General features: G+C 37.2%; 1 protein-coding gene across 1 annotated transcript in view; it reads right to left on the bottom strand.

Moving 5' to 3' along the window:
* Window positions 1-235: 235 nt before the first annotated feature.
* CTBS (chitobiase, di-N-acetyl-) overlaps window positions 236-19,866 on the bottom strand; it is a 22,211-nt gene continuing 2,580 nt past the window's right edge. The window contains exons 2-7 of the mRNA XM_006831001.1: window positions 17,477-17,615; window positions 15,117-15,325; window positions 10,859-11,030; window positions 3,342-3,439; window positions 2,825-2,986; window positions 236-427 (exon numbers count right to left, since the gene is read on the bottom strand). Coding sequence (XP_006831064.1) covers window positions 236-427; window positions 2,825-2,986; window positions 3,342-3,439; window positions 10,859-11,030; window positions 15,117-15,325; window positions 17,477-17,615 — 972 coding nt within the window. The remainder of the gene's footprint in view (window positions 428-2,824; window positions 2,987-3,341; window positions 3,440-10,858; window positions 11,031-15,116; window positions 15,326-17,476; window positions 17,616-19,866) is intronic.

Genomic DNA, 19,866 nt, shown 5'->3' with positions numbered 1-19,866 from the left:
TTGCATTGCTGGAGCACTAAAGAGATTAATATGTGTGTATTTTTCAAATTCAAACACTCAAAGCATTTCTTTATTCTTATCTCTTTTTTGGAATACTACTAATAAAAGCATATCATAATAGAACCAACATGTACACATTTGTTAGAATATATTTCTCGCTCCAAGAATCTAGGTCTATTTTACAAAGATCATTTTTTCTAAATCTTAAGAGTTTAACAAAACATGCTCATCTCTATCACAGTTTTCGTTTCAAGACTTCCCACATTTCTTCAGTTTGCTGTTTCGCTACAGCGTCTCCAGAGTAGTCTAGACAGTTTGCATTCCACATGCCAATGCCCCGTAACCCATGGTTTTGTACATATGCTGCTTTCAAAGAAATGCTCTTAGGGTTATCATACCACACCTGATGAAAACGGCCAGAAGAATCCTATAGAGATAAAACAGAAATTCTAAGTATTCAGTACAATAAGAGTAAGGAGATTTCTAAAATTCAGTGCTTCAAAGGGATCCAAAGAAATGGCAGAAAAAAGTCTTAGGGCACAACACTTTCCAGCCTCTTTTACTCCATGGTTCTATGATGCTTTCTAGATATTATTGCTTATGGTAATTAACAACAGCAGAAATGACACAAATGAGCCTTCTAATATATTCCATTTAAGATCCTTCTCATCCCCTAATATTTCTGCCTTGAAATGCACATCTGAATCACTTGCAGGACTTCAAAAAATACAAACTTCTGGACCCTACACCACAAGTTATCACTGAAAACCCTGTGGAGCACAGTTCTTTCCTGAAACTAATGGAATCTCATCATAAGTTGAAATCAACTTAACAGCAACTGATTTTTTCTTCTGGGTTTACCAAATTGGTATCATGAAACACCATTCTTTACATAGTTTTCTAAGAGTAGTGTGGGTTTACCAAATTGATATCATGAAACACCATTCTTCATGTAGTTTTCTAAGAGTAGTGTGAAACAGGGTTTTGTGCTAAACAATTACACAGCTCCATGTACTCAAGACTTGTTGCCATGTGTCAAATCTGATTCATAGGGACCCTACAGGAGAAAGTATAACTGTCCATAGGGTTTCCTAAGTAATAATATTTATGGGAGCACATCGCTAGGTCCTTTCTCCCATGGAGTCACTGGTATGTTTGAACTGCCAACCTTTCAGTCGGTAGCCTTTCAGTTAGCACTTAACCAATGCACCAACGGAAATCCTTGCAGGATTCCTTAAATCTTTTAATACACAGTTTTAAATTGTATATCTCCAGGAAGGATATATATAGGATACTGTGTTTTCCAAATATATTCAGCCATTGGGCAAGTGTATTTGTATGTGTATGTATGTGTATGTAATATGAACAGAGTTCTATGAAATTCTGTTTGGCAAAGACAGGATTACAAGACACCCTACTTAACTAATAGGCTTATGCTTCAGATTCTAAAGCTTAGAAAGCTCTATACTACCTGATATGCAGGCATCTACATGTGTATCAATTGTTGTTGTTGTTGTTGTTGAGTGCCATCGAGTCGGGTCCGACCCATAGCGACCCTGTACAGGGTTTCCGAGGGTGTAAATCTTTACGGGAGTAGAAAGCCTCATCTTTCTCCCGCGGAGCAGCTGGTAGTTTCGAACCGCTGACCTTAAGGTTTGCAGTCCGATTCGTAACCACTACGCTACCAGAGCTCAATTATACTTTATTAAATGTGGGGGTTGTAGTCATAGCTTACAAAGGGTTGTCAGATTATTAGTCAGGAGCATACACTCTAGCTGCAATGAGCTTATGTCATTTTGGAGCACCTTCTTAATGAATCTGTTGTTATTGTTAATTGCCATCAAGTCAGTTGTAACTCATAGTGACCCTATATAAGGTTTTCAAGGAACATCAGGTGGGTTTGAACTGCCAGTCTTGTGGTTAGCAGACCACTGTTTATCCTACAGTGCCACAATTAGAGTTTTGAGGTACTAAAAAATTTTATTACACTAAAGACAAACTATGAAAATTATCATTTTTCTTGGCCTCTTTAGCAACTCCTGTTTATCAAGCAACTGACAGAATTGCTACTTTATTACTGTATTTCTTCAGGTTTCTTTCATAATACTTCCTGTCTCTAATTTTTAACATTATTTATAATTTGACTTTTTGATAGCATGTAGTCTGAATGAAAAAGTAAGCTTGAAATGATGCTGACTTTCCCCTATAAAGCCCATCATGAGGGGCAGCTCCCGTTCTCAGCCTCACTCCTACCTAATCAAAGCCTCCTCAGCATCTTTACACTACTTTGAAATGGCAAAAGTCATCATAACAAAAATCTTGTTTGTGATGTGCACTTTTGTAGCATCACATAAAATAATAGGTGGTCCAAGCAGAACAAATCTACTATTGCTCTCCCTAAAAAAATGAAATAACTTGAATTGCTTTCCCTAAAAACATGAAAACCAAACCCACTGCCACTGAGTCGATTTTGACTCATAAAAGCCCTGTACAGGGTTTCTGAGGCTGTAAATCTTCACGCGAGAACACAGCATCATCTTTCTCCATGGAGCAGCTGGTGGGGTTGCAGTTATTAGCCCATGTAACCCACAGCGCCAGGAGCTTTCTGTCTTGAGAAACTCTGGGCACCAGTGTAAAATACAATCGCTTCAGAGTTAACCCACCCAGGAATCAAAAATTCTCAATTGTACAGATCCAAAGATAACTTATTCAAGTAAACAACTGTATATTATGCCTTAAGAAAAATATAAAAATTCTTATATCAGGAAATTATGAAAATATCAATTAAGAAAATGAGTAACTTTCCTAATTTATATCCACTTACTTTATAGCTATAATAAGGAGCTTGCTGGTCTTTATTCCACTGGCTTCCAGAAATAGAACTATTTACTTGTTTCATGATCACTTTATAGGGCACCTGACGTCCCACGGCATCACTACAAGGAGCTCCCCGGAAAGGGACTTTTGTAATGGTGCAAACATCATCCTAGAAATACAAATATGATCACATTACAGACCTTTAGCTATTAATTCAGCAAATTTTAAGGTGTATAACACAACTATTATATAAAAATACTGTTTGTTAGAAAGAAAAATCCATGTTATAGACAGATAATCTGACTATAAAGAAGAAAATTTAAAGTTCATTATTAAATAAAAATATATGATATTTGAAGCATTCATGGGACTGAATAATTAGAAAAAAAAGTTATTGACTTTTTAGTATCAAACTAAATATCAAAAATTCTAAATGCAGCTTATATTTTATTAATAAAAGAAAATAGACTTTAAATATATATATCACAGTAGAAAAAAATACATAGTACAGGATCTGTTCTCACCTCAGATAGTTTCAGGCAAGTATAATCGTAACCATACCAGGGAATACCCATTACAAGCTTCTTGGGGTTAATACCTATTTTGATGTAGTCATCATATCCTAATCAAAAAGGGAAAGAAAAATCAGATCTTTTCCTTGTCGTACGTCTTATAAGGTGTTAATGCAACCACTTAGAATCTAAATTTGTAAAAACAGGTAAAATTTATGCAAAGTGCTAAGACAGTGTTCCTCTAATATGGTACTGTAGAATTTATTTATCCCTGTAGAACTATAAATTTCATCTTTTTTATATAAAACTACTCCTTTTTGAACAATAGAAAATATTCAAAACAAATGAGATGAAATTCAATTTATAGACGCACAAATTTTAATCTAGGAAGAATGACACATTTTTGGAAATTGTGCTCATTTTGTTCAGACATGATATGCCAGATTGTTACACATATAATCCAAGTAGACGTCTTTGCAGACAGTGCAACCCCGTGATGGGTTCATTTCCTATGCATGTTGTATGCATTATACGCATGTGCCTATTGTTGTGCCACTCTCCTGTGGTGCTGTAGGATCAGCACTGGACTGCAAACCACAACGTCGGCAGTTCAAGTCTACCAGCTGCTCCTTGGAAACTTTATACTGGTTGCTGTCAGTCGGAATTGGCTCGACACCACTTAACAACAACAACAAATTGCTTGCTTTATGATAAGCACTGGACCGTAAGGTCAGTTTGAATTGCAAGGTCAGCGGTTCAAACTCACCAATTGCTCCTTAGAAACCCTATACATGGTCATTATGAGTAAGACCTGCTCTTAACAACAAGAATTGTTTACTTGTTGTGTTACATGCAAAAATAGAGTAGTTGATGTTCTGGATTCTTATGTTTCAAAAGGTTCTATAATTAGAAACATTTCTGGCAGTGATGGTTCCAAAATATCTTATAGATGTCATGTTTTAGAAATATCCTATAAGTGACAGCTGGAGATATGAAATGTGTTCCTGATACTCGATAGCAGATAATCTGTAGTTGGAGGAGACAAAGTGAAAAAGGAACAAATGCCTAGTACTATCATCCATCCCTTTCCTTGAACAACACTACAAAGCATGCTTCCCCACCACTTTATGGAAAATAAAGATGAGAAGGATAATCAAGAATGGAAGGAGTGAATTTTAGAATACTGATGGTAAATGGGTTCATTAGTATTTAAAGATAATTAAAATTGGTTATTTTAAATTTTTATTAGAGATTAAACTGACTTGTATGGACCAAGTGGTAATTCATTGACATTTTTATTATTTCTCTAAGAAATGTCCAAACAATTTAAAACAAAGTCTATTTATAAGCTAGGGAATTCCTCTAAATGGATAATAAAGAACTGATGTTGTTTTTAAGTCAGTTCTGACTCATAGCAATCCTGTATGGGGTTTCCAAGGAGCAGCTTGTGGATCTGAACCACCATCTTAGTGGTTAGCAGTCCAGTGATTATCTTGCAGCACCAAGAGAACAATTAAATCCATATTCACATTTTAGAACAGAAATCCTGGTATTTGGCAGAATAGCTTATGTGTACGATTATACTTCAGAAACAATAAATTGAAGAGGAATGGTGACACATTCACCATCAAAAAGGACATTTCAAGATCTTGAAGTGCATTTGTGATAGAATAATATCCATGTCTACAAGAAAAACCATCTAACATCACTATTATTCAAATTTATGCTACATAAAAGCCATGGATGATATTGAAGTTGAAGAAATCTCCCAAATTTTTCAGTATGAAATTGACCAAACATGCAATCAAAATGCATTGGTAATTACTAGTGATTAGAATGTAAAGGTTGGAAACAAAGATGAAGGATCAGCAGTTGGAAAATAATGGTCTTTGTGATAGAAATGATGTTGGAGACTGCATGACAGAATTTTGAAAGACCAATGACTTATTTGTTAGACAACATAAAAGGCAGCTATACATATAGACCTCACCACATCAAACACACAGGAATCAAATTACTACATCTGTGGAGAAAGACAGTGGAAAGCTCAGTATCATCAGTCAAAAAAAAAAAAAAAAAACAAGGTTAAGTGCCATCTTTGGAATAGACTATCAGTTACATATATGCAAGTTCAGGCTGAAGCTGAAGAAAATTAAAACAAGTCCATGAGAGCCAAATTGTGACCTTGAATATATCCTACCTGAATTTAGAGAGCCTCTCAGAAACAAATATGATGTATTAGACACTAATAGATGAAGACTAGAAGACTTGTGGGATGACATAAAGAACATCATGAGAGACAAAAGAAAAAGGTCATTAAAAAGGAAATAAAAGACCAAAATGGATATCAGAAGACACTCTGAAATAAGTTCTTGATTTGTAGAGAAGATAAAAGAATGGAAGAAATGAGGAGTTAGAAGAGCTTAACAGAAAATTTCAAAGGATATCTCAAAAGGTCGAAGTCAAGTATTATAATGAATTGTGCAAAGACCTGGACTTAGAAAACCAAAAGGGAAGAATACTCGCAGCATTTCTCAAGCTGAAAGAACTGAAGAAAACATTCAAACCTTGTCTTTAGATATTGAAGGATTCCATGGACAAAATATTGAATGATACAGACAACATCAAAAGAAGAAGCAAGGAATACACATAAACTCACTGTATGAAAAAGAAATGGTCAATGTCCAACCATTTCAAGAAGTAGCACATGATCAAGAACCAATGGTACTGAAGGAAGAAATCCAACCTGCACTGAAGGCACTGGCAGAAAACAAAGCTCCAAGAATTGACAGAATACAAATTGAAATCTTTCAACAAAGTGATGCGGTACTGAGAGTGCTCAAGTATCTATGCCAAGAAATTTGTACGACAGCTAGCTGACCAACTGACTGTAAAAGATCCATATTTGTGCCCGTTACAAAGACAAGTGACCCAATGGAATGTGGACATCACAGAACAGTATCAATAATATCACATATAAGTAAAATTTTTCTGAAGATCATTCAAAAACTGTTACAGTTGTACATGAACAGAGAATTGCCAAATCTGGATTCTGAAGAGGATGTTGGTATAGGAATATCATTGCTGATGTCAAATGAATCTTGGCTGAAAATAGAGAATACCAGAAAGTTATTTACCTGTTGCTTTTTATTGACGATGCAAAGGCTTTTGACTGTGTGGATCATGACAAACTATGGATAACATTAAGAAGAATGGATATTCCAGAACATTTAATTGTGTTCATGAGGAACCTGTACATAGACCAAAAGGCAGTTAGAACAGAATAAGGGGATACTGAATGGTTTAAAACTAGTAAAGGTGTGCACCAGGGTTGTGTTCTTTCACCATACTTGTTCAGGCCATATGCAGACCAAATAATTGGAGAAGCTGGATTATATGAAGAACATGGCATCAAGTTGAAGGAACACTCTTTAACAAACTGTGATATGCAGATGAAACAACCATGCTTGCAGAAAGCGAAGAGGACTTAAAATACTGGTGAATGCTGCTGTTGTTAGGTGACATCAAGTCAGTGCTGACTCATAGTGACCCTCTGTGCAACAGAACGAAATACTGCCCAGTCTTGCGTCAACCTCACAATCGTTGCTACATTTGAGCCCATTGCTGCTGTCACTGTGCCAACCCATCTCAAGGGCCTTCCTTTTTTTCTCTGACCCTCCACTCTACTAAGCATGATGTCTTTTTTCAAGGACTAGTCCTTCCTAATAATATGTCCAAAGTATGAGAGACGAAGTATGCCCATCCTGGCTTCCAAGGAGCATTCTGGCTGCACTTCTTCCAACATAGATTTATTTGTTCTAATATCAACTTCCAACACCATAACTCAAATTTATCAATTCTTCGATGGTCTTCATTAGTCATTGTCCAACTTTCACATGCATATGAAGCTATTAAAAATACTTGAGTTAGGGGAACCTTAGTCCTCAAACTGACATCTTTGCTCTTTGCACACTAAAGAAGTTTTGCGTGGCAGATTTGCCTAAGGCAATATGTCGTTTGATTTCTTGATGTTACTTCCATGAGGTTGATGGCTGATCTGAGCAAAATGAAGTCTTTGACAACTTCAATCTATTCTCCATTTATCTTGATATTATTTATTAACCCAGTAGTGAGGATTTTGTTTTCTTTACATTAAGATGCAACCACACCAAGACTGTGGTCTTGATCTTCGTCAGTGAATATTTTAAGGCTTCTTCACTTTCAGCAAGTTGTATCATCTGCAAATCACAGTTTGCTAATGTATAGTCCTCCAATCTTGATGCCATATTTTTCTTCATATAATCCATCTTCTTGGATTATCTGCTCAGCATACAGATTGAATAATACAGCATACAGGGTGAAAGAATACAACCCTGGCACACAGGGCACACAGTTCAAACAACTGAATCTTGGTCATTGTACAGGTTTCTTATGAACACAATAAAGTGTTCCGAAATTCTCCACAATGGTGTCCATAGCTTGTCATGATCCACACAATTGAAAGCCTTAAATCTTTCTGGTATTCTCTACTTTTAGCCAAGATCCACCTGATGTCAGCAATGATATCCCTCGTTCCATGTCCACTTCTGAATCCAGCCTGAAATACTGTAACTTCTCTGTCAAATGTATGAATGCAGCTGTTTTTTAACTATCCTTAGCAAAATTTTACTTGCATGCAATTATTAATGACATTGCCCGAAAATTTCCACATTCCATAAGGTCATCTCTTTGGAATGGGCACAAATATGGATCTCTTCCAGTCAGTTGGCCAGGTAGTTCTCTTCCAAATTTCTTGGCATAGATGAGTGAGTGCCTCCAGTGCCACATCACATTGTTGAAAAATTTCAGTTTATATTCATCTATGCCTGTGCCTTGTTCTTTGCCAATGCCTTCAGTGCACCTTGGACTTCTTCAGTATCATTGGCTCTTGATCATATACTCCCTTTTGAAATGTCTGATGATCAAATATTTCTTTTTGGTTCATTGATTCTGTGTATTCCATCTTCTTTTGATGTTTTCTGTGTTATTCAATATTTTGCCCATAGAATCCTTCAAGCAAGTCAAGTCTTGAATTTTTTTTTAATTTTTTTTTTTTTTCAGTTCCTTCAGCTTGAGAAGTGCTGAGTGTGTTCTTTCCTTCTGGTTTCTCCAGGTATTTGCACAGCTCATTATAATATTTGACTTTGTCTTCTTGAGCTGACCTTTAAATTTTCCTATTCAGCTCTTTTACCTCCCTCATTTCTTCCATTTCCTTTAGCATCTCTATGCTGGAGAGCAAGTTTCAGAGTCTTCCTGACATCCATTTTGGTAACTTGTTTCTTTCTTGTCTTCTTAATGACCTTCTGCTTTCTCCTGTATGTTCTTGATGTCATCCCACAACTTTTCTGGTCTTCAGTCTCTAGTGTATCATGCATCAAATCTGTTCTTCAGATGATCTCTAAACTCAGGTGGAATATGTTCAAGGTCACATTTTGGCTCTTATGGACTTGTTTTCATTTTCTTCAGCTTCCACAGTCTGCCTCTGGCCTTGTTCAGGAACTTTTCTACTGTCTCTTTCCAAAGATGTAGTCAATTTAATTTCTGTGTATTCCAACTTGTGAGGTTCATGTGTATAGTCATCTTTTAAGTTGCTTAAAAAAGGTATTGGCAATGAAGAAGCCATTGGTCTTGCAAAATTCTATTATGCGATTTCCAGAACTGTTTCTGTCACCAAGACTATATTTCTCCATAGCTTCCAATACACTACAGACTGAAGACCAGAAGAGGATCATCCTTTTCTTTGTTTCCAACCTTTTCATTCCAATTGCCAGTAATTATCAATACATCTTGATTACGTATTTAATCAATTTCAGACTGAAGAAGTTGGTAGAATTCTTCAATTTCACCATCACTAGCTTTAGTGGTTGGTATGCAAATTTGAATAATAGTGGTATTAGCTGGTTTTCCTTTTTGTTGTTGTTAAATCAGTTTCAACTCATAGCCACCCTGTATAGGGTTTCCAAGGAGCAGCTGGTGAGCTTGAACTGCCGACCTTCTGGTTCAAATCAACCTGGTAGTCCAGCACATTAACCCACAGCGCCATACCAAGTCTGTCTTATAGGTGTATGGATACCATCCTATCACAGACAGTGTTGTATTTCAAGACAGACCTTGGCATGTTCTTTCTGATGATGAATGCAATACTATTCCACTTTAATTTGTCATCCCAGGCAGAGCAAACCATTTGAGTGTTAGGTTCAAAATGACCAATACCAGTCCATTTCAGCTCACTAAAGCCTAGGATATCAGGGTTTACGCATTCCATTTCATATTTGACAATTTCCAATTTTCCTAGCTTCATACTTCATACATTCCATGTTCCAATCATTAACAGCTGTTTGCAGCAGTTTCTCTTCATTTAGAGGTATGCGCATCTGTTAATGAAGGCCCTAAAGATTTTTACTCCATTCACATCAACATGGTCAATCCTACTTTGAAGTGGCAGCTCTTCCCCAGTCGTATTTTAAGTGCCTTCCAACCTGAGGGGCTCATCTTCTAGAAGGCACTCTATCTGATAATATTCTAGTGCTCTTCATCATGTTACAGTAGTCAATATTCTGGTGCAGGCAGTTTTCCAGTTATTCATAAGGTTGTCAGTGACAAAATATTCGGAAGTAGTCCACCTTCCTTCTTCCTAGTCTGTCTTCATCTGGGAGCTCAGCTGAAACCTGTCCACCCTGGGTGATCCAGCTGGTGTTTAAAAAACCCGTGGTATAGCTTCCAGAATCACAGCAACATGCCTGCCACTGTAGTACCACAAACTGACAGATGAGTGGTTGGAGGGAGACCATGATTTAAGGATTTCTTAGATAGTAAATTGTAAGCACTAACACTATTATTTCAGTAATCTTATACATTAATTTCTTATTCGTGCTTCTTCATAATGAAGTAGATTCATAAGAGACAGCCCATAAAATTGATTACTAATGTTTCAGAAAATACATGTAATGGTATACTTAAATATATTGTTAAGATATGCCAGGATAAGAGTTCCTTGGAAAAATACGTTTGTGAAATGCTAAATTTACTGCAGGACTTTTCAGAGCCTTTAATGTTATTATTGTTGTTGTTATGTGCTGTCGAGTTGGTTCCGACTCATAGTGATCCTGTATAGGGTTTCTGTGGAGCCGCTGGTAGATCTGAACTACCAACCCTGTGGTTCCAAGTCCAGTGCTGATCCAACGGCACCACACTGGTAAATATAAATATAAGAGAAGATATGATATGCATTATTTCCCAAATATATTTGATGGTTCTCATCTCTTCCATGAAACAAAGAAAAAGTAGTTATTTTTCTAATTTTAGATAGTATATATTTATATCACACAAAAATCTGATATAGCAATTAGGACATGATACAATGAAGCCAGGATCTGAGGCTTTACCTCTGTGTGTAAATGTATACAAATAAATTAGAAGGCCTAAGAGTCACCTTAATATTTGAGGTAGGATTAATATTACTAATAAGGGATCATTCTGTGGGTTCTTACCAGTTAAAGTCTGATTATAGGGCGCATTGGCTGCTGCAATGCATTCTGACCAGACCTGGCTTTGTTCATCATATGACATTACGAAGACAAAGTCACAAGCATCGGCAATTCCAGAATAATTATAGCACCTTCTATCTATGTGCTTCGGAGACCAAGCTACATCAAAGGTTACCTGTGGAAAAACACACACACCATTTAATGTAACATAATCAACTCTGTAGATCATGTCAGATGTTTCACTGATTACAGGTAGTCCCCAGGTTGTGAACGTCCAGCCTATGTACAACCTGCAGTTGAACCAGCCTCAGTAAAGCCTATTACATTAAAAATTCCAAGTGCATTCCATGGTTCAAAAGCACTACTTTGCAATGGACACCAAAACATTATTATTATAACTGTATAAGAAGTCCTGGTAGCACAGTGGGTTAAGCATTGAGCAGCTAACTGGAAGGCTGACAATTCGAAACCACCAGTCACTCTAAAGGAGGAAGATGAGGTAGGCGAAATAGTCTGCTTCCATAAAGGCTTAAAGCCTCACAAACTATAGGAAAGTTCTACTCTGTCCTATAGGTTTGCTATGAGTCAGAATTGACGCCATGCAGTGGATATTTTTTGGTTTGGAAGTGTTTCTTTAATGTACCCTACATACTATGTTGTTGTTGTGAAGTGCCGTTGAGTTGATTCCAACCTATAGTGACCGTGTATAGGGTTTCCAAGGAGTAGCTGGTGAGCTTGAACTGCCAACCTTTCAGTTCAAATGGCTTTACAGTCTGGAGCATTAACCCATAGCGCCACACCAGGACTCCCTACATACTATACGGTAATACAAATATGTAACTAACTGACATTAGATACATACCTGACTTGAGACTTAAATACAAATTCGACTTTCAACAGACTTAGAAATGGAACTCAATAATGAGCTGGGGACTGTCTAGATATGTTTTCTGTCCCATACTACCAAGGAAAAAAGAATTGTTTACGACATATGAATTTAAAGTTTTGACATGTAAAGAAGTAGAACAGTTCTAAGAAATGTATATTTTGCCCATACTAGAATGACCAACACATATATTTGGATGTACCAGGGCCGGGGGACACTATAGAAAAGGGGCTTTCAACTCAAATGTCTTCAGAAGCTGTAACTTAACTTAATTGTAAGAGGCAGGTTATGAGGCATGAGGTTCCGGGATAGGGGTCGGGGGCCTAAGCAAATGAAGAGTAAAGTTGCACTAAAAGCATTCAAATATAAAAGTTTTAAAGAACATTATACAGGTTTAACAGGTGATCTGTTGGCACAAGCTTACCGGCCTTATTGTGAGTTTCAGATCCCTGATTCACAATTATGTTACAAGGTAGTTTTGACTCAGCATTACAGTTAGAGGTGTTTTGTGGCCATGGCTACAGATAGATTCATCAACTCAAAGTGCTGAACACATTATTTAGATAATACTCTTTTAAGTAAATATTTTTAAAAAACTGATAGACTCTGGAATAGACCATCAGTTACATATATGCAAGTTCAGGCTGAAGCTGAAGAAAATTAAAACAAGTCCACGAGAGCCAAAATGTGCCCTTGAATATATCCCACCTGAATTTAGAGATTTGATGTATGAGACACTAATAAACGAAGACCAGAAGAGTTGTAGTTAAGAACATCATACGGAACGAAAGCAAAAGGTCATTAAAAAGATAGGAAAGAAAGAAAAGACCAAAATAGATATCAGAAGAGACTCTGACACAAGCTCCATATTTGTGCCTGTTCCAAAGACAAGTGATCCAATAGAATGTGGAAATCAAATAACAATATCAATGATATCATATGCAATTCTGATTTTGCTGAAGGTCAGTCAAAAACAGTTGCAATGGTACATCAACATAGAACTGTCAGAAAGTCAAAGCCAGTTTCAGAAGAGGATGTGGGTATAGGGATATCACTGCTGATATGAAATGGATCTTGGTTGAAAGAGAATACCAGAAAGATGTTTGTTTACCTGTGCTTTATTGAGGATCCAAAGACTTTAGACTGTATGGATCATGACAAATTATGGATAACATTGTGAAGACTGGGTATTCCAGAACACTTAATTGTGTTCATAAGGAATCTGTATACATTCCAAGAGGCAGTCCTTTGAACAGAACAAGGAGATACTAAATGGTTTAAAACAGGAAAGGTGTGCACCAGGGTTGTGTCCTTTCACCATATTGTCAGTCTCTATGCTGAGCAAATAATCCAAGAAGCTGGATTATATGAAGAAGACTGAGCATCAGGATTGGAGGAAGACTCATTCACAACTTGTGATATACAGATGATACAACCTTTCTTGCTAAAAGCAAAGGGGACTTAAAATACTTATTGATGAAGATCAAATACCACAGCCTTCAGTATGGGTTTCACTTCAATGTAAAGAAAACAAAAATCCTCACCATTGGACCAATAACTATCATCATGATAAATGGAGAAAAGATTGAAGTTGCCAAAAACTTCATTTTGCTTGGATCCACTATCTCCATTCACAGAAGCAGCAGTCAAGAAATTAAAGGACATATTGCATTAGACAAATCCGCTGTACAAGACCTCTTTAAAGTGTTCAAGAACAAAGGTATCCATTTGAGAACTAAGGTGGACCTGACTCAAGTCATGATATTTTCAATATGCATGTGAAAGTTGGACAATGAATAAAGAAGACCGTAGAAGAATTGATGCATTTGAACTATGATGTTGGAGGAGAAATAGTACCATGGATTGCCAAAACACCAAACCAATCTGTGTTGCCAAAGCACAGCCAGAATGTTCCTTAGAAGTCAAGATGGCTATACTTGGTTTCTCATTCTTCTGACATATTATCAGGAGGGATCAGTCTCTGGAGAGGAGCATCATGCTTGGTAAAGTAGAGGGTCAGTGAAAAAGAGGAAGACACCCAATGAGATGGATTGGCACAGTGGTAGCAGAAATGGGCTCAAATGTGACAACAACTGTGAGGGTGCTATAAGACAGGGTCATGCTTTGTTCTGAAGTGCACAGGGTCACTATGAATTGAAAACAACTCAACAGCACCTAACAACAATTCCTTGACCACAAGTCTGTAACTTAAATCATTATCTTTTCTCCAAATCTCATTTCCCTCTCCAAGACTCTCTATTTTAGTTATTTTTCTATGATCACCAGTTTAAGAAACTTTGGGATATTTTCTGACCCTTTCTTCCACAAATGTAATTAATATTTTCTCTTGTTTTGCCTCTTCCTTTCCATTAATCAATTAATTCAACAAATATTTAGAGAGTACTTGCTGAATGTTATGGTTATGCCATCATGTGCATCCAAACCATAAATCCCTCATTGCTTAGAAATTTTCCTTTTTCCTCTAGACAATCTTACACACTGATGGTGGGTCATGGTTATGTGTTGTGGAATTGGTTCCAACTCAGAGTGACTCAGTACAGGGTTTCTGATCTATTCATCTCTATGGAAAGAGAAAGCCTCATCTTTCTCCCTGGAACAGCTGGTAGACTCAAACTTCTGAAAACTCATCTCTGGAAGTGGGTGGCTAGTGTGTGTGTATTCATTTCATTTAAGAGCTACAGTTCTCTTGAGAAGCAGGCCTGGGAATCACTGCTCTGGGGCCACAGTCTCCTTTGTTATCTACACATTGCCTAGCAAGATGCCTTGTGCAATGACCTCCTGCCCATTTTTCAATGGGGAAGCACACTGCCTCTGCCATCACTCTGATAAGGACTGTAAACTTGTCCTTTGAGCTCACAGTCTATGAAATAAATAAGGGAGACATTTCCCTAGAATGACTTCTACTCTTAGGCAAGAGCTGTTTCTGTTCTGCACTGCTGAATGCACCACTTGCACAACTAGGACTTTCCTGGCCCCTGCTCTCCTCTTTGCCTATATAAAATAGAGTAAAACCTATAACCAGTGTAAGATAGAAACCTGTCAGAGAAGGAAAACTCACAGATTTTCTACTAAAAGGTAAGACTGCACCCTGTGAAGGTGAACTTGTGAGACCCGGAAAAACAAGGCAGTCCCATTGAGTTCTAGCTGTCACAGGTTTCCTGCACTTCTAATCCTGCTACAATGCAAGAAGTGTGGCAAATAAGTCTCTCTAAAGTTCAGAAATTTTTTTAGAAAGCATATACTGAAATTCTTTCCCATTCCATTAAAACAAAACTAAGATTCTATTAGTGATACCCTCATGAAACATCTGACAGGGAAAATATGGAATTTCCAAAAATACAGATGAATTTTTACCTGTGATCCTTCAATTTCACGGTGGAACGCGTCTGTGGTTTCTTTGACTAAAGCAGTTAATGCATCATATTCTGGCGATGAACAATTAACTTCTTGCTCTATGTCTATATTAATTCCATCCATATGTTGGTTTTTGGCCAAATTAAGTTTTTCAGCTATCCATGATGCTCTGAAAGTAGGATCAATGATATCCTTTACAGACACATCTCCTGTGGAAGAAATATACATTTTTTATGCAAATATGTTCTTTACAGTTTAATGGTATTTACTTTACAAGCTCATTTCAAAGATTTCAGAATGTCTTTAAAGCATTTCATTATACTGAAACACAAAACCCCCAATTTAACTTTTCCAAATGGAAAAGCAAATACAGCAAAATAACAGATAACCTATTACTCAGACTCTCCAATTTGACATTGTACAAATTAGTAAAGTCACTTTCAAATTAGCAGAAATTGTATTGTAATGAAAGATTATTACACTGATTAGACATACATTTTGCTCAAAACCACACATTGGTTTATTTAACTCTTTAATATATTTATATTTGTAAAATGAATTGAACAATATAATATGTAAGATTAATCTTTCGACTGTGTGGATAATGACAAGCTATAAATAACACTGCAAAGAACGGGTATTCCAGAACACTTAATTGTGCTCATGAGGAACCTGTACATAGACCAAGAGGCAGTTGTTCAAACAGAACAAGGATACACTGAATGGTTTAAATCAGGGAAGGTGTGCACCAGGAATAAGATTGTATTCTTTCAATCTATATGCTGAGCAAATAATCTAAGAACCTGGATTATATGAAGAACAAGGCATTAAGATTGGAGGAAGACTTATTAACAACCTGTGATATGCAGATGGCATAACCTTGCTTCTTGAGAACAAAAAGAACTTAAAATACTTACTGATGACGATCAAACACCACAGTATTCAGTATGGGTTTCACCTCAATGTAAAGAAAACAAAAATCCTCACCACTAGACCAATAAATAACAGCATGATAAATAGAGAAAAGATTGAAGTTGTCAAATGCCTAATTTTGCTTGGATCCAGTATCAACAATCATGGAAGCAACAGTCAAGAAATCAAAACGGCGCATTACATTAACCAAATCTGTTGCACAAGACCTCTTTAACGTGTCAAGAACAAAGATCTAAGTTTGAAGCTAAGATGTGCCTGACCCAAGCCATGGTATTTTCAATAGCTTCAGGTGCACGTGAAAAGTTGAACAGTGAATAAGGAAAGCCATAGAAGAATTGATGCATTTGAGTTATAGTGTTGGAGAAGAATATGAAAAATGCCATGGACTTCCAGAAGAATAAACAAACCTGTGTTTGAAGAAGTACTGCCAGAATGCTCCTTAGAAGCCAGGATGATGAGGCTTCATCTCTCATACTTGGGGCATGTTATCATAAGGGACCAGCCCTTGAGAAGAACATCATGCTTGGTAAAGTGGAGGGTCAGAGAAAACATAGGAAGACCCCAACAAGATAGATTGGCACACTTTGGTTGTTTAAATTATTATATATTCCTGAGTGTGCTTGTGTACATTTCCCCCTCCCCCACCAACCACCCCCCCCAAAAAAAAAAAAGGAAAACAGAGGGAATGGAAGCAAATACTGTTGAATGATGATGCACAGAGGAGACTGCAATCATTGCAATGAAACGATGGTGTAAAGCCAATGTTCTCCCATGTAAACTATCACTCAGTTCACAATAATAAAAAATAATGATAATAAATAAATAAAAATCAAATACATTATCATTGTGTATGGTATCAGCATATTAAAGTAAGTTATGTTAACTGCTGATAAATATTGCCAATCTTGCATTCACTATGTATGTTTAGAAGTATTGGCGCTAAATAAACACCAGCAAATATGAAAACAACAACAACAACAAAAAGACAGACTGGCACAGTGGCAAGAGCAATGGACTTAAGTGCGACAGCAATTGTGAAGATGACACAGGACAGGACAGTGCTTTGTTCTATTGTGCAGAGGGTCACTATGAGATGGAATCAACTCAATCGTACCTAGCAACAAGATTAATCTTAGGATGCTAAAAAAATCAGATAAACACAAAGAAGAATTTGGAGGAAATTCAGGACTGGTAACAAGTCGATTCTGACTCACAGGGACCCTACAGGACAGAGGAGAACTGCCCCATAGGATCTCCAACCTTGTAAGTATGTACAGAAGAAGACTGCCTCATCTTTTTCCCTTGGAGGGTTTAGTGGACTCAAACCACCAATTTTTCAATTAGTCAACCAATGTTTAACCCATGGCACTACTAGGGGTAAATGTAAATTTACCAATTACATATAGTTGGTAAAAATTGTAACTTACCTTTTAGGACTACTCTGGCTCCTCTGAAGTGAGCATAGCACATAAGTTCTGAGTCATATTTTCCAAAGGTTGCTACAGTTGTAATCTGTGACCAGTCATAAGATTTCCAAGTTTTGTATCCAACATCGAACACAAAGACCTGCCAGAACAACAGTAACAAATAGTTAAATAAACCAATATATGATTCTGAGCAAAATGTGAATGCCTAATTATTACCCCGGAGTCCTGGTGTGGCGCTGTGGGTTAATGCACCAGACTGCAAAGCCGTTTGAATTGCAAGGTTGGTGGTTCAAGCTCTCCAGCTGCTCCTCAGAAACCCTATACAGGGTCACTATGGGTTGGAATCAACTCAATGGCACTTAACAACAGCAATTATTACTTAAACCAAGAAAAATACTATGGTAGTCATCCAAAACACATTTAACACCATCCATATAGCCAGACACTATATTGTACACTGAGAGTACATCACTAAATAAGACATACCAACCAAGTACATTGCTATGAAGTCAATTCCAACTCATAGTGACCCCATCAAGAGAGAAGATCTGCCCCCTAGGGATTTCTTGGATGTAATCTTAAAGGAAACAGATTGGCAGGTGTTTCTCCCACGGAACTGCCGGTGTGTTCTAATGTCAACCTTCTGTTAGCAGCTTTAACCCTTGTACCCGTAGGGCTCCTATGTTTATACACGTTGCTGTTAGGTGCTCTTGAGTCAGTTTCAACCCAGATCACAGCCCTATGTACAACAGAACAAAACACTGCCTGGCATAGTATCATCTTCATAATTGTCGCTAAGCTGGAGCTCATTGTTGCAACCACTGTGTCAATTCATCTTGTTGAGGATCTTCCCCTTTTCAGATGACCCTCTACCAAGCATGAGGACCTTTTCCAGGGACTGGTCCATTCCTGATAACATGTGCTAAGTACATGAAATGAAGTCTCTCTTGCTATCCTTGCTTTTAAGTAAGAACCATTCTGAATACTTCTTCCAAGACTGATTTACTCATTCTTCTGGCAGTTTCATGGTAATATTCACTATTCTTCACCAAAACCATAATTCAAAGGCATCAATTCTTCTCTTCCATATAATCCTGTTCAGCTTTCCCACACTTAAAGCAACTGAAAACACAGCCTGGGTCAGGTGTATCTTAGTTCTCAAAGTGACAGCTTTGCTTTTTAACATTTTAAAGTGGTCTTTTGCAGCCGATTTGCCCAGTGCAATAAGTCATTTGATTTCTTAACTGCTATGTCATGGGCATTGATTGTGGATCAATGATAAATGAAATCCTTGATCACGTCAATGTTTTCTTCGTTTATCATGATGTTGCTAATTGATCTAGTTGTGAGGAATTTTGTTTTCTTTAAATTCATGTGTAATCTATACTGAAGGCTTTGATCTTCATCAGTAAGTGCTTCAAGTCCTTTTTGCTTTCAGCAAGCAAGGTTGTGCTGCCTGTAAATCCCAGATTGTTAATGAATCTTCCTCCAATCCTGACGTCACATTCCTCTTCATACAGTCCAGTTTCCTGGATTATGTACTTAACATACAGAATGAATAAATATGGTGAAAGGTTACAACCCTGATATACAACTTTAATGATTTTAAACCAAACAGCATCCCCTTGTTCTGTTCAAATGACTGCCTCTCAGTCTATGCCAGGTTCTTCAAGAGCTCAGTTCTGGAATTCCCATTTTTCCCAATGTTACCCACAATTTCTTATGATCAAAACAGTAAATAAAACCCAAGTAAACAACTTTCTGTATTCTCTGCTTTCAGCCAAGATCTATCTGATTATCAGCAATACTTGCTCCATTCGCTTCTGAGTTTGGCTTGAATTTCTGGAGTGTGTGTGTGTATCTACCTACATATACATATATATATATATGTCCTGGTGTAGCACTGTGGGTTAATGTGTCGGACTGGTCGGACTGCAAGGTCAGTTTGAACCACAAGGTCAGTGGTTCAAGCTCACCAGCTGTTTCTCGGAAACCCTAAACATATATATATATATATATAAGCTTGAACTGCCGACCTTGCAGCTCAAACGGCTTTGCAGTCTGATGCATTAACCCACACCAGGACTCTCTCTACACACACACACACATACACATATGTTGTTATTTGTTTATATATATATGTTGTTGTTGTTTGCCGTGGAGTCGGTTCCGACTCATAGCGACCCTGTACAGGGTTTCCGAGGCTGTAAATTTTTATGGGAGCAGAAAGCCTCATCTTTCTCTCACGGAACAGCTGGTAGTTTCGAATTGCTGACCGTATATATACAAATTTATTGTATACATATATACAAATCTACATATGTATATTGTATGTATATATATATATATATGTATGTTATTGTTGTTAAGTGCAAGGACTGCAAGGTCAA

This window comes from Chrysochloris asiatica, unplaced genomic scaffold (genome assembly GCF_000296735.1).
Source record: "Chrysochloris asiatica unplaced genomic scaffold, ChrAsi1.0 scaffold00002, whole genome shotgun sequence".
In the NCBI taxonomy this organism is placed as follows: Eukaryota; Metazoa; Chordata; class Mammalia; order Afrosoricida; family Chrysochloridae; genus Chrysochloris; species Chrysochloris asiatica.
This window is presented reverse-complemented; position numbering and strand designations above follow the sequence as displayed.